Source organism: Hevea brasiliensis, chromosome 3, assembly GCF_030052815.1.
Source record: "Hevea brasiliensis isolate MT/VB/25A 57/8 chromosome 3, ASM3005281v1, whole genome shotgun sequence".
Classification (NCBI taxonomy): Eukaryota; Viridiplantae; Streptophyta; class Magnoliopsida; order Malpighiales; family Euphorbiaceae; genus Hevea; species Hevea brasiliensis.
In genome coordinates, this window is record NC_079495.1 from 84,070,730 (window position 1) to 84,086,055 (window position 15,326).

Here is a 15,326-nt window from a genome sequence, read left to right on the forward strand (position 1 = left end):
TATTTTTCAGCAAAATTTTAGTCTTATATAACACAAAATGGTATTCTTCATCAGTCTTCCTGTGTTGATACTCCATCCCAAAATGGCGCGACCGAAAGAAAAAATCGGCATCTTCTTGAGGTAACTCGTGCTCTTCTTTTTCATATGAAAGTTCCTAAACACTTTTGGGCGGATGCAGTTTTTACGGCATGTTTTTTTATCAATCGTATGCCGTCTTCTGTCCTTAATGAGGATATTCCTTAAACTGTTTTGTTTCCTACAAAATCTTTGTTCCCTGTTGAACCTCGTATTTTTTGTTGTACCTGTTTTGTGCGTGATGTTCGTCCACAGGTTACTAAATTGGATCTGAAGTCTCTCAAATGTGTCTTCCTTGGGTACTCTCGGCTCCAAAAAGGGTACCGCTATTTCTCTCCTACTCTTAATCGTTATCTTGTTTCTGCATATGTCACATTTTTTGAGTCCACTCCATTCTTTCCTCAATCATCTGTGTATGAGAGTCAAGGGGAGGAGGATGATTTCTTAATATATATTGTCCAACTAATGTCTAGTGCTCTCCCACAGCCTGTTCCTTCTGTCTCTAGACCTACTCGACGTCCCGTTGTTCATGTTTATTCCAGGATATTGAAGATTCCTGACTCAGATCCTCCACCAGCTACTTCGTTGGGAGATCCTGTACCTCATACTGATCATAATTCTGACCTAGACTTACCCATTGCTCTTCGTAAAGGTAAGCGTTCATGCACTTACCCTATCTCTTCTTTTATTTCTTATAATCGTCTTCTCGTTCTCGGTGTTTTGTTACTTCTTTAGACTCTGTTCCTATCCCTAATACTGTTGGTGAAGCACTGTCTCATCCTGGCTGGTGTGCTGCTATGAAAGAGGAAATGGAGGCTTTAGATGCTAATGGTACATGGAAACTATTGCCTTTGCCCACTGGTAAGAAAGCTATTGGTTGCAAATGGGTATTTACAGTAAATGGTACATAGGCATTTGAATGTTGAATGTTTTTCAGATGCCGACTGAGCTGGATCTAAGGTTGACAAGAGGTCAACTACTGGATATTGCATTTTTGTTGGAGGAAATTTGGTGTCTTAGAGAAGTAAGAAGCAGAGTGTAGTTTCTCGATCTAGTGCTGAATCGGAATACAGAGCCATGGCACAATCAGTATGTGAGGAAATGTGGATACTTCAATTACTAAATGAGACAGGTTTTAAGACCTCCCTGCCTACGAAATTGTGGTGTAGTAATCAAGCTGCTCTCCATATTGCTTCTAATCTGGTGTTTCATGAGTGGACCAAACATATTGAAATTGATTGTCACTTTGTTCGTGAAAAGATTCAACAACAGATCATCTCAACAAGACACATAAAAATTGGAGAGCAGCTAGTAGATTTTTTCACAAAAGTTCTGAATGGAGCTAGGATTGATTACATTTGTAACAAGTTGGGCATGATTAACATCTATGCTCCAACTTGAGGGGGAGTGTTATGGAAAGTCAATCACTATATTATTTCTCTATATATTCTGTATTCTGTATTCCTATTTAGGATTTTTTATTTAGGCTTTCTTCCTAATTAGTAGAACACAATTATAGGAATCAATTGTATATATATACCCATGTACAGATTAATTGAAATTAAGGAGAATCATCTCTTTCTACATTTCTCAAAGGAAGTACATACTAGATCTGTTGAAGGAAACAAGAATGCTAGGTTGTAAACCAGCAGAATCTCCGTTAAGGCAAATCACAAATTGCAAGCTGGAGTTGGAGAATCTGTGGATATTGGGAGATATCAGAGGTTGGTTGGCAGACTAATTTACCTTTCACATACCAGACCAGATATAGCATATGCAGTGGGTCTAGTGAGTCAGTATATGCATGATCCTTGTAAACCTCATTTGGAGGCTATTTTTCGCATCTTGCGATACTTAAAATCTGCTCCTGAGAAAGGACTTCTTTTCTCAAAGCATGGCCATCTTCAGATTAAGGCCTTTACAGATGCAGATTGGGGTGGATCTCTTGATGATAGGAGATCGACATCTGGTTACTGTACTTTTGTTGGTGGTAATCTAGTCACTTGGAGAAGCAAGAAGCAAAATGTGACAGCTAAATCCAGTGCAGAGGCTGAGTTTAGAGCAATGGCTCAAGGTATTTGTAAACTATTGTGGTTACGAAAGTTGATGGAGGAATTAAAATTGCTGGAAACTAATGGTTTGTCTCTGTTCTGTGATAACAAAGCTGCCATCAATATAGTTCACAATCCAATTCAGCATGATCGGACCAAGCATATAGAGATTGACAAACACTTCATACAAGAAAAAGTTGTCAATGATTTCTTAGGTATCTCTTAAGTAGGGTCGAAAGACCAGTTAGCTGATGTGTTCACTAAGGGATTAAGTTGTAAGGGGTTTCATACCCTAGTTTGCAAGTTGCGCATATGCAACATATACGAACCAACTTGAGGAGGAGTGTTAGAATCCCTCAATTAGTGTAAATCCCTTAATCAGTGTAAATTAGCTGTAAATTAGAATATAATTAGGAATCATTGTATTTATTGGCTATTATTAGTTTCCTAGTTAGTCATAGCCTTTGTATATATATTAGAATGCTTGTAAATCATTTTAGTATAAAGAAATATAAAAGAAAATTTTCTAAATTCTCTGTTTTCTACAATAAGGTAGTATCAAATATGGTTCATCTACAGCAAAATCAATAAGATATGTTTAGTTATTTGGGACAGTTAGAATCACTGAAAGATGAATTTAATTCTATCATGCTATGTACTGATAATATTTCTTAGCAACAGCGGGACAGGTTCTTCATGGTTTTGGCATTGATTGGGCTAAGACCTGACCTTGATTCTATTAGAGACCAGATATTAACTAGTCCGATTATTCCTACTCTAGAGGATGTGTCCGCCAGGCTTCTACGCATCTCACTCAATAAGAATAATTTCTCCGAAATTGAATCTTCCGTTTTAGCTGCACAAAGTAGAAACCAACCGAGGCAGGGTACTTATCAGAGAGACAAGGGTAAAAAGCTCCATTGCACTTATTGTGATCAGAGTAATCACACTCGAGACACTTGTTGGGCCTTTCATGGTCGACCACCACGCCCCATTCAGTCAAATAATGTGGGCCAATCAACTGCTCAAATGGCTCAATCCGGTGAAAATAATATTCTTCCATTACCTGATGGAAAGGAACAGGTGTCAGATTCTATCCTATTAACTAGAGCTGATTACAAGGAGTATTTGCAATATCAAACAGCCAAACAGCAATCTTCTAGCAGTGCTCATTCTAGTAATTCCTTTGCTTGTTTAACACAGTTTTCGCTCACTGGTCCATAGATCCTAGACTCTGGTGCTTCTGATCATATATCTGGTAACAAAAGTCTTTTCGCATCTCTAGTTTCTCCTCCGGTTTTGTCTAAAGTTACTTTGGCTAATGGTTCACAAACTTTAGTTAAGGGCATAGGAGAAGTAAAAATCTTTCAATCTCTTCCTTTAACCACAGTTTTGTTCACTCTAGAATGCCCATATAATTTAATCTCCATTAGTAAATTGATTAAAAATCTCAATTGTTCTGTCACCTTTACAGCTGACTCTGTTGTTGTGCAGGACCGGAGTACAAGGAAGATGATTGAAGTAGGATGTGAGTCACAAGGGTTGTACCATCTTTCTACTTCAAATTCTCCAGTTGCTCTTGCCTCTACCACTTCCGCTAATCTTCTTTACAATCGTCTGGGTCATCCGAGTCTTGCCAAATTGCAAAAATTAGTTCTTAGTCTTTCTAGCTTATCTTCTTTTGAATGTGAGTCCTGTTAACTTGGGAAACAAAGTCGTGTTTTCTTTCCCAAGCGAGTCAATAATAGGGCTAAGTCCATGTTTGAAATTGTCCATTCAGACATTTGGGGTCCAAGCCGTGTCAGTACAACTTTGAGATTTCATTATTTTGTTACTTTTGTTGATGATTATTCTCGTTGCACTTGGTTATTTTTAATGAAGACTCGTTCTGAATTATTCTTTATATTTCAAAAATTCTCTACTGAAATACGTAATCAATTTGGTGTTTCTATTAAAATACTTCGTAGTGACAATGCAAAAGAACATTTGTCTACTCCCTTTACTCATTTCTTATCTTCTCAGGATATTACTCACCAAACTTCATGTGCTTATACCCCTCAACAAAATGGGGTTGCCGAACAAAAGAATCGTCATCTAGTTGAGACTGCCTGCACTTTTCTCATTCACCATAATATTCCTCTTCGTTTTTAGGGAGATGCTATTCTTACCGCTTGTTACATAATTAACCGAATGCCTTCTTCTGTTTTGCAGAATCAGAGTCCTCATTCCATTTTGTTTCTCGACCAAGATGCCCATCAGTTGTCCCTGCGTGTATTTGGTTGTATTTGTTTTGTTCATGATCACACTCCTGGCAAAGACAAACTTCAGCCCAAATCAATAAAATGCGTCTTTTTGGGATATTCTAGACTTCAAAAAGGTTTCAAATGCTACAATCCACTTACAAATAAATACTTTGTGTCGGCTGATGTAACCTTCTTTGAAACATCTCCCTATTTTTCCTCCAACACCGCATCCAAGGTTTTTATTTTCACCGCCTTACCAATTCCTACTCTTCCTCCACCACCAATCAGTCCACCACCTCCACAGGTCTACTCACGTTGTCCTCATCCTCCCACTAACACCATTGATGCTGCTTTGCTTGATATAGGTACAACACCGACTCCTGGTGACTCTCGCCCTCCTTCATCTTCACCTATTCCGGTCTCGCCTTCAACAAACGATGCTGCTACTCCCATTGCCATCCGAAAAGGTATTCATTCATCTCGAATCCTCATCCTATTTATAATTTTGTGAGTTATCATCGTTTGTCTCCTTCCTACTATGCTTTTGTCACCACTTTGTCTAATATATCTATACCTAAGACTGTTAAAGAAGCTTTGGAACATCCAGGATGGTGTAATGCAATGATTGAAGAGATGACCGCTCTCCATAACAATGGCACTTGGGATTTGGTGCTACTATCGAAGGTAAATCTACTGTTGGCTATCGATGGGTTTATACAGGCAAGGTGGGGCCTGATGGCCAAATTGATAGACTTGAAGCTCGCCTTATTGCAAAGGACTATACTCAGATCTTTGGCCTCGATTACAGTGATACCTTCTCTCCCGTGGCTAAGATTGCCTCGGTTCGCCTTCTTATTTCCTTAGCTGCCATCCATCACTGGCCACTTTATCAACTGGATATCAAAAAGGCTTTTTTACATGGCAAGCTAGCAAAGAAAGTTTATATGGAGCAACCACCAGGGTTTATTGCTCAGGGGAAGTCTGGTTTGGTGTGTCACCTGGACAGGGGGAGCCATTGGAGGATCCTTCAAGTACCATGTAGTAGTCATTGGGATGCAATTATTCGGATACTCAGATATATTAAAAGAGCTCCAGGACAAGCCTATTATATGAAGACAGGGGTCATTCACAGATTATTAGTTACTCGGATGCAGATTGGGCAGGTTCTCCTTCAGACAGACGATCTACTTCAGGATATTGCATTATGATTGGAGGTAATTTGATTTCTTGGAAAAGTAAGAAGCAAGATGTGGCTGCTAGGTCAAGTGCAGAAGCAGAATATCGAGCTATGGCTTTGGCAACTTGTGAACTTATATGGTTGAAACAACTTCTCCAAGAGTTGAAGTATGGGGAACTTAAACAAATGCAGCTAATCTGTGACAATCAAGCTGCACTTCACATTGCCTCTAATCCAGTGTTTCATGAGAGAACAAAACATATAGAGGTGGATTGTCATTTCATCAGATAAAAGATTGAATCTGGGTGTAATGCCACTAGCTTTGTTAGCTCAAATGACCAATTAGCAGATATCCTGACAAAATCTCTCGGAGGCTCTCGGATTGAATATATTTGTAACAAGCTTAGAGCATATGATTTGTACGCTCCAGCTTGAGGGGGAGTGTTAAGATATGTACCATAAATAGCTAGGATATGTGAATCTGTAGTGATTATGTGAATATATTTAGGTGCTAGAATCGTGGCTATAATTACGTATTTAATTAGGATTGTATTTTTTATTTAGTTGTCCAATACAAATTCTAAATTGACACCATTGGCTTGAGGGAATAATCAAGCTCTTCAATCATTCTCAATATTCTTCTTCTGTTCTATTTTCTCACATATTAAGTGCATTATTTTCAGAAAAAAAAAAATACCCACCTTAAGATTTGAGTAGTCCCTTTGCTGCAACTTCTCAACATCTGTTTCCTGTCAAAAAATTTAACCAAACTCAGATATAGAAATAGACTCTAACCAGCTAAACATATGGATAGTTTTGCACCCACAAGAAGTGACTCAATTTTAGGACAAATTGATAACATTCATCATTACAACATATAAAACACTTGCATAAATGATACCAGTTTGGAAAAGTTCATTCAACTTCTTTTTCTTCACTTAAATTTTCCTCTTCCTCCCCTCTTACATTCTATTCAATTCTTTTATTCTTCTCTAGAATAAAAAATGTTTATTCCAAATATTTGGCATCAAAATAACACCAACCTAAAAACCATACCAACATGATATATTTATATGCTGGCTTTGATTTTAATGAAATCAAACAATTTAGAATAATTTTAATTTATTGAATTTTATTTTCACAAAAGCTATTAGCTATCTTTTCTTCCAAAATGATAGTAATAACAATAGATGTGAAAGTGAATTAGAATGGAGTTTTAAAAACAATATGATATTAATTAGTTAAATTAGTAGATAATCATTGATCTTCACCTCTAATCATGTAGGTTGAAAATTTTTCTAACCTGCCTGGTCTCTTTTGCATTTTTTATGAGTTCATCAAGACAGTCATTAATAATTTTAAGGTCATTTTGAAACTTCCGCTGTCTCGGGACGATCCACCTTGCCAAAGGAATTTTCCAGTAAGGAACATAGAAAGTGGATCTATGCTCAGCTTCAAAAAGTGTACCATATACTGCCTGTAATAAGTTTTTAAAAGAAGCAACCATTAAACTTGGGCATTCGATGCAGCCTACATAAATGCAAAATCATGATATTTAATGTGAGGAGAAAATCATGTCAATCTGTAGTCAATAGTGTAACAATTTTATTATCAATGCTTGTAGAAATATTTCAAATGAAATTGAATTAGCAGTCTCTGTCATCAGAACTCAATATGTCAGCCAAACTACTAATGTTGATATGGCACCACTAGATGTAAAGGTACAGGATATAGACAAACACCATACGAATTTCAGACATTTATTTTTGCAGGCAAGGAATTTGACATTCAAAAATGATACACTCCTTGACATAAATCTGCATGATATGCACACCAAAATCATCAAATTCGATGTAGTTGTCCAATGAAATTGATGTCCAAAACAATATAAAGAAAATCAAAAAAGCAATATCCATTACAAGCAAGATATATGCTAACATTCACATAGGTACACGGCAATTTAACAAACTTATAACAATTAAACTCAACTCAACTAAGCTTTTATTCCAAAAATTTGAGGTCGGCTATATGGATTCTCTTTCTCCACTCTAAACGATTTTGGGTTAAATCCTCGGAAATGTGTAATGCTTCTAAGTCATGTTGTGCTACTCTCCTCCAAGTCAGTTTAGGTCTACCTACTTGTCTAACTGGAACCTCCGTATGTCTACGTTTCACATGACCAAACCACCTCAATCTCCCTTCTCTCAACTTATTCTCAATTGGTACCACTCCTACTTTTTCTCTAATACTCTCGTTATAGACTTTATCTAGTCTAGTATGGCCACTCATCCACCTTAACATTCTCATATCCGCAGCTCTTATCTCAAACACATACGACTCCTTCAGTGTCCAACACTCATTACCATATAACATGGCTGGTCGTATGGCTATACTGTAAAATTTTCCTTTCAACTTATTGAGAATCTTGCGATCACATAAAACTCCCATGGCACATCTCCACTTCAACCATCCGGCTTTAATCCCATGACTAACATCCTCCTCGCATCTCCCATCTACTTGAAGGACTGAGCCGAGATATTTAAAGTGATTACTTTGGGACAGTATCACTCTATCCAAACTAACTCCTTCCCTATCACCAGTTCGGCATTCATTGAACTTGCAATGCATGTATTCTGTCTCCGTTCTACTTAAATTAAAGCCCTTTGACTCTAGAGTGCTTCTCCAAAACTCTAACTTTCTATTAACTCCTTTTTGCGTCTCATCTATCAAAACTATATCATCCGCAAACATCATGCACTAAGGGATACTCTCTTATCTATGTTTCGTTAATTCATCTAAAACTAATGTAAAAAGGTAAGGGCTTACAGCTGAACCTTGGTGTAATCCAACTAAGATAGGAAAACCTCTTGTTTCCCCTCCCACTATACGCACAATAATAGTTGCTCCTTCATACATGTCTTTCAACACTTATATGTACCTAATAGATACCCCCTTTTATTCTAACACTCTCCAGAAAATATCTCTTGGAACACTATCATAAGCCTTCTCCAAATCGATAAAAACCATGTGTAAATCTTTCCTCGCATCTCTATATTTTTCCATCAAGCTTCTGATGAGAAAGATCGCTTCCATAGTTGAATGACCATGCATAAAGCCAAATTAATTGGGAGAGATAGAAGTATCATAACGTAGTCGATTTTCCACAACTCTCTCCCACAACTTCATAGTATGGCTCATGAGTTTAATTCCTCTATAGTTTGAGCAACTCTGTATGTCTCCCTTATTTTTAAAAATAGTTACTAAAATACTCCTCCATTCATCAGGCATTTTCTTTGAATTTAGAATCTTAGTAAATAATTTAGTTAACCATGCCACTCCCATATCTCCCAAACACTTCCACACTTCAATTGGTATTCCATCGAATCCACAGGTTTTACCCACTTTCATTCTCTTAAGATCTTCTTTTACTTCTAAATATCTAATCCTTCTAGTATAATTTACATTCTTTTCTATTGCTCTGTAGTCTATATTCACGCTATTACCATTTTGACTATTATTAAAGAGATCATCAAAATAATTTCTCCATCTTTCTTTAATGTCCTCATCTTTCACCAACATTTTTCCTTCTTTATCCTTAATGCACCTAACTTGATTGAGATATTGACATTTCTTTTCTCTCCTCTTTGCTAACCAATAAATATATTTCTTTCCTTCTTTAGTTCCAAATTTCTCATATAACTTTTCAAAGGCCTGCGCTCTTGCTTGACTAACTGCCTTTTTTGCTTCTTTCTTTGCTATCTTGTACTGTTCATATGCCTCATTATTATCATACTTACGTAATTTCTTATACCATTCTCTCTTTCTCTTCACTGCCTTTTGTACTTCCTCATTCCACCACCATCTCTCTTTTGAGGGTGGTCCATGTCTTCTAAACTCTCCAAATACTTTTCTAGCTACTTCTCTAATCTTTGATGCCATCTGTATCCACATATCATTAGCCTCCATATCCAGCTTCCATGCTTCGGACTCAAGAAGCTCATTTTTGAACTTCACTTGCTTTACTCCTTTGAACTCCCACCACTTTGTTCGGGCTACACTATTTGTTCTAACCTTACTTGAATTGTTCCTAAACTTGACATCTAAGACCACTAACCGATGTTGACTTGTTAAAGCCTCTCCCGAAATGACCTTATAATCCTTACATAGAGGAAATCAATTTGGCTTCTATGTTGCCCATTTTTTAAAGTCACTAAATGTGACTCTCTTTTTATAAAGTAGGTATTTGCTAGCATTAGGTCGTATGCCATAGCAAAATCCAGAATGTTTTTTCCCACCTCATTTTAGTTGCCAAATCCAAAACCTCCATGAACATTCTCATAGCTTTGCCTATCACTTCCTACATGTCCATTCAAATCTCCACCGATGAAAACAGTCTCTTCATGCCGTATGCTTTGCATTAGATCATCTATATCTTCCCAAAACCTTTGTTTACTCTCACTATATCAAAATAATTGATAATTGTACATGAAACTGAAACAAATTTTTTACTTCGTGAAGTAGGCATATAGTTTGGGATATCCTAAAAGAAATAGCACCCAATCTTTATGGGAGGTAGTATCAAACAATACTTGAAGAGTTTTAGAGTTAAATGTAGAAAAAACAATTGACTTTTGGGTTAATGATAGGATTTAAAGTAGTGGTACCAGTAATGGTGTCAGTATTGGATCACATCAACTAAAGTGCAACAGTATCAGCGCATGCTACTGTGAATTTCTATAGGAGATAAGCAAAATGACACAAAACAAATTAATTAAATACAAAACATATCAATACTATCAACACATTAAATAAATATTGATTGACAGTAAAACTGTAAAAGCATGACATACTTGAAACAGTCACATTCATGAGATAATCATGCACTCCTATCTTATGAAACAACAAATCATTTTCACACAATCATTTAGTTAAAGTTGACTCCCTTAGTATCTAAGTAAAATGACCTTTAATCCATGAGTTTTCATCTTTTCACATATTACACTTTAGTTTGTGCTAAAATATATAATATATGAAAACTCATGGATAATTTTGTTTCATTAAAAACTCAGGGACCGCAAGATTATTTCATTTAAAATTCACGGATTTTTTGTCTATTATATTTAATGAAAGAATTAAAGTGAAACAAATTTTAAAAAGTTAAGGAGCATATAATTCAATTTGAAAATAGTGATAACACAAGTGTTTTTTTTTTTTTTCCAAATGTTAAGGGGATTATGTGATTTACCCGAACTGTTCGTTTGCATAAAACCATTGAAAAGCAGAAATGTTGTTTTTCCAATAAACATAGAGAGAAGAAAGAACGTGAAGAAAAAGGAAGGGCATGCAACAAAATGAAATGATGAATCAAGGCAGAACTTTATCAAACCTTAATCACAGGTGATTCTTTTGTAACAGAACCAAAGTCATAGTTGAAGACCCCTAGCCCAATGATATCAAGTGCTAAATTTGAAAATTCTGCTTCAAGATCTAACTCAATCACATTCCTGCCAAGAGAATCTTCCCTTTCTAGCAGTTGCTCAAATTTCAATGTCGATCTTTCTGAACAATCAGTAAATATCTTGACCATAGCTTCCAAATATAAGGAATGAAACCCAGGAGCAATTACTGCATAAACCAAAAGAAAATCCAACAAATCATTACTACAATGTCTTGTTTATGAAAAACATACGAACTAAACAAATGATTAGCACTGCAGCTATGAATTGGACCAAATTTCAAGAACATTTCAAGATGACATATGACTGGTCAATGGTGTTGAGAATATTGTACAGATACCTTGAATCTCAATCATAAGCAAGGTGAAAAGTCCAAGCAAACTTAATTACAGATTCATCACCTCTTCTCCTTTGCTTCCATATGCCCAGATCAGCAGGTATAAGTCCTTTCCCCATTATTGGCTCTAGGATATCAGCAAGAACTCCCTAAAAAAAAAAAAAAGAACAATTTCAGTAAAAGAGAAAATATATGACGATTCCAGTAAAAGAGAATGGCACAGAGTAAAGTGCTAAAACATGATTTATATGAAGTTTGGAAAATCGCAAAATTGTCAAACATGCAAGTTATTTCAATAACATTTGTTCAAGGTTCCACTGCTGCTTTTATCAAATAATTATCCTCTACTATGACCCCAGAAGAGACTTTTCTTTTTCTTCTTTTTTTTTTTTCTTAATTTCCTTCTTCTTTTTCTTCTTTTGTTTAGGCTAAAGTGGAAAAATGATAACAAAATGGAAGCTTTAGTAGTTAAGATAGTATTCTTTTCTCCCTATTTCTTATCCTACTATTCTTTCCCTTCATTTTTCGTTCACATAGGCTTAGCTGTATCATAAGAGTAAAAAGCAATAGTAGAAGGTCTTAAGATTACCCCTAAACCTCTTGCTTAATGCCTCAATCATGCAGCAAAGTTGGAAAAATCAGATACAAATTTGTCAGATCAAGCAATCTCCCACCTCAAGCAAAAAGCTCAGTAAAAACATTGTTGTGGCTCAAAAAGGAAAGCAACTTCACATCCTCACTCTCTTCCATGTTCTTGTGCCAAAATATATCCTAAACTGATACTTCCTAGCATTTTGATCTCATCGTTACACTAGGTTCTTCCAATCAAAGATCACATGAATTTAAATGCATATCTTTAAATGAACATTATAATATTATATACACAGACATTGGAAGTTTAAATGCAACGAGAAACAACATAGCATGAGGAGCTGATTGTTAAGTGAAAAAAGTACGAAACAGTACCTTATCATAAGAAAATGCATTTTCTCGAAGAATATGTCTAGCAACAATGGGGTCAGATATGACAACAAAGGCTTTTGGACCAAAAGCAAGTTTATAAACAGATCCATGCTGCCACATTAAAGCGAATGATAAGTTGGACTCGAGCCATTCACAACTATCAACAAAGACACATAATAATTCGTGACAAGAGAAATGAAGAGGAAACAATATGATCTCAGTTCATCAGCAGCATACAAATATCAATCCATGCAAGTAAAAGATTGATAAAGTCCCCTACCAATCAACAAAGTTATTATCAGGACCAGATGTATTACCAGGAGAAGGAGGTTTTGAAGTGAAACATCATCCATAGACTTATTTGTGACAACATAGTTATGAAAGACCACATGTAATACTGGATCAAAAGAGAATACAGAAGCATCATCCGTAGACAAATAATGGAAAGGGAAAGTAACTGCGTACCTCTAAGAACCAATCATACAGTGAGAAGAAGAGTGGACGACCAAACAGATCAGATACTGCGCCTTCTGCTATAGGCATAGAACCTAGACCTCCCCCACTTAACAAACTGGTAAGTAGGTTGCTTGCATTGTCCAGAAGGTTCCTTGTTTTTGGCTCATCAGTATTTGTCGATTGGCATCTAGATTATAATTTCACATAAATTCATTAGTAACATAGTGAAATCATTGAATTCTGATCCAATAAAATAAATTTAATTGAAATACTTTTCTAAATGCCAAACATTATTGAACAACAATGTTGTGGGTCAATACAATAAGGTTCTAAGTAATTTTGATTAAGAAGATTACGTTTTCTTGTTGAGAGAACAGTTCTTTGTGTTGTGAAGGAGTATCTAAACTAATATAAATGCGTAGCTTAGGCTTATAGTCTGTCTCTGCAAGAGTAAATTTTGAGGAGAGCGAAGGCAGTATTAGGTGTATGGGAATTTAAACATGTGTTTTAGGTTCAATCCCAAGCCTAGTTTAATCTGCAAATGTTTCTGAGCAAGCAAAACAGACATAAATGACAACCAGAAAGAAACAGAGAGAGAGAGATTGGAAACATGCTCAACTTCAAGAGAATAGACCAACCATAAACACAAATTAAAAAAATAAAAAAAGAAGAAGGAGAACTCTCTCTTTCACTAACAAAGGAAAGTCAAGAGTGACATCTCTTCATTCTAATTCAGAATTACAACACCCAGTAATCATAAAATTTTAAAATGAGTTAAGCATATCTTTCCATAAAACTTATACTTTTCCTTCACATTTTCCATCAATTTCTCAATAACCAACCAGACCAAAAAAAAAAAAGAAAAAAGAAAAAGGAATACGGGCAGTACCTAATAACAGGAAAAACTTTCGCCTTTGAATCGAGGAAATGACAACGAGATGGGAATTTTGAGATGCCCAGAAGCCCAGAATCATTTCTGTGAAAACAGGTGCCATTACCGGCAACTGAGCAGAGCTGCAAGAAGGAAGTGGTGGTTGATGTCAAGGATGTCTTCATTTGCTTTTGGTTTCGAGTCTAGTGACCTTTGGATAACTAATATACAGGGAGATGATGGCATGTGCATTCCACTTCACTGTGCCCTCGTTGTATGCACCTCTTGCTAACGTCCGCTTCCATAAGTGATTTGTCCACTACTCCACTTTGCACTTCGTAGGGATTATTACTATAAATTAATTATTTAGGTTGTGTTCGGTAACAATTGCTCAGGAAAAAAAAATTCAAAGAGGAAAAAACGTAAAATTTGTTTGGCTAACACGGTTCTGTCAAAAAGCAGGCCAGAGGTAAAGCCGCTTCGCACCTCCAACAGCTTATCAAAGAGCCCCGAACCTTTAGTCTTCTTCAATTGGTCCCTATCACGCCTTCGTGCTCCTCCTTTAATTCAGATTTTTGTCGGCCATTTATTTGAGGTAGCCCGATCCAGACCGTCGAAAGATTACCCTGTTTAGTTTACCGTTTGAATGTAGTTATTGTTGTTAATTAATATTTAATAAATTTATATTTAATTATTAATGTTGATATATAAAATAATTAATTTATATATATATATATATTAGAAAAGTATTTTCTTGTTATTAGACATTCTAAATCTTAGTGCTATCACGTGCCATTATAAAGTATAAAAATTTTTTTTTAGTGCTGCTATGTGGAATTCTAAATTTTAGTGTTGACATATGATACTTACCATATAAAATTATTGTATTTAATAATTATAATAATTAATGTAAATAATTATTAGTTTTATTCTAAATATTTAATTTTATTTTTTATTTAATTCTTTTTAATTTCTCTTTAAATATTTTTACTATTATCATTATTATTATAATTTTTATGGTTAACTAATTAAAAATATTAAATATATTTTAATAATTTTATAAATTTATTATTTAATGATTCTTAAATTTTTAATTATTTTATTTAATTATATATTAAATTAATAAAAAATTTAAAATTATAATATAAAAATAATCACATAAATTAAATACTTTTTTCTCTCTTCTTTTTATATATTTAATAAATTTTAATTTATTTTAATGTTATTTTATTTTTATTTATTTTATTTTAATTCGTATTTAATAAAACATATTTTCAATTATATATTGAATGCTATATATATAATAGATTATAGAAAAATGAAATAAAATTTTATTTTCATAGTTATAGTAAACAAGAAATTTATAATAATATTTAATTTTTATTTTTTTTATATTTTTTATTATAATTAACAAATAATTAATATTATTACTTTGATTAATATTAATCTTGTTATATTGTTTTATTATTATTTAGAAAAAATTTTAAATTATATATATATAATTATGATTAAGTTATTAATTTTTCATTTATGTACATATAAATTATAAATTATTTAATTATTACACTTTAATACTATTATTATTATTATTATTATTATTATTATTATTATTATTATTATTATTATTATTATTATTATTATTATTATTATTATTATTATTGTAACATCCTCACTTTAGCTAGTCCGTACAGTCTACT

At 34.5% G+C, this 15,326-nt stretch overlaps 1 protein-coding gene across 4 annotated transcripts in view; it reads right to left on the minus strand.

The window, feature by feature from the left end:
• LOC110632500 (cytochrome P450 97B2, chloroplastic) overlaps positions 1–14,128 on the minus strand; it is a 27,709-nt gene extending 13,581 nt beyond the window's left edge. The window contains exons 1-7 of one of the 4 annotated variants that reach the window (XR_002490672.2): positions 13,648–14,128; positions 12,768–12,945; positions 12,306–12,413; positions 11,404–11,488; positions 10,933–11,171; positions 6,850–7,023; positions 6,248–6,295 (exon numbers count right to left, since the gene is read on the minus strand). Coding sequence is in view for 3 of the 4 variants with exons in the window: in XM_021780753.2 (XP_021636445.1) it covers positions 6,248–6,295; positions 6,850–7,023; positions 10,933–11,171; positions 11,404–11,488; positions 12,306–12,413; positions 12,768–12,945; positions 13,648–13,814 (999 nt within the window). In the remaining variant the exon portion in view is untranslated. The remainder of the gene's footprint in view (positions 1–6,247; positions 6,296–6,849; positions 7,024–10,932; positions 11,172–11,403; positions 11,489–12,305; positions 12,414–12,767; positions 12,946–13,647) is intronic. The other 3 variants (XM_021780753.2, XM_021780755.2, XM_021780754.2) reach the window with 3 other exon arrangements.
• Positions 14,129–15,326: the final 1,198 nt, after the last annotated feature.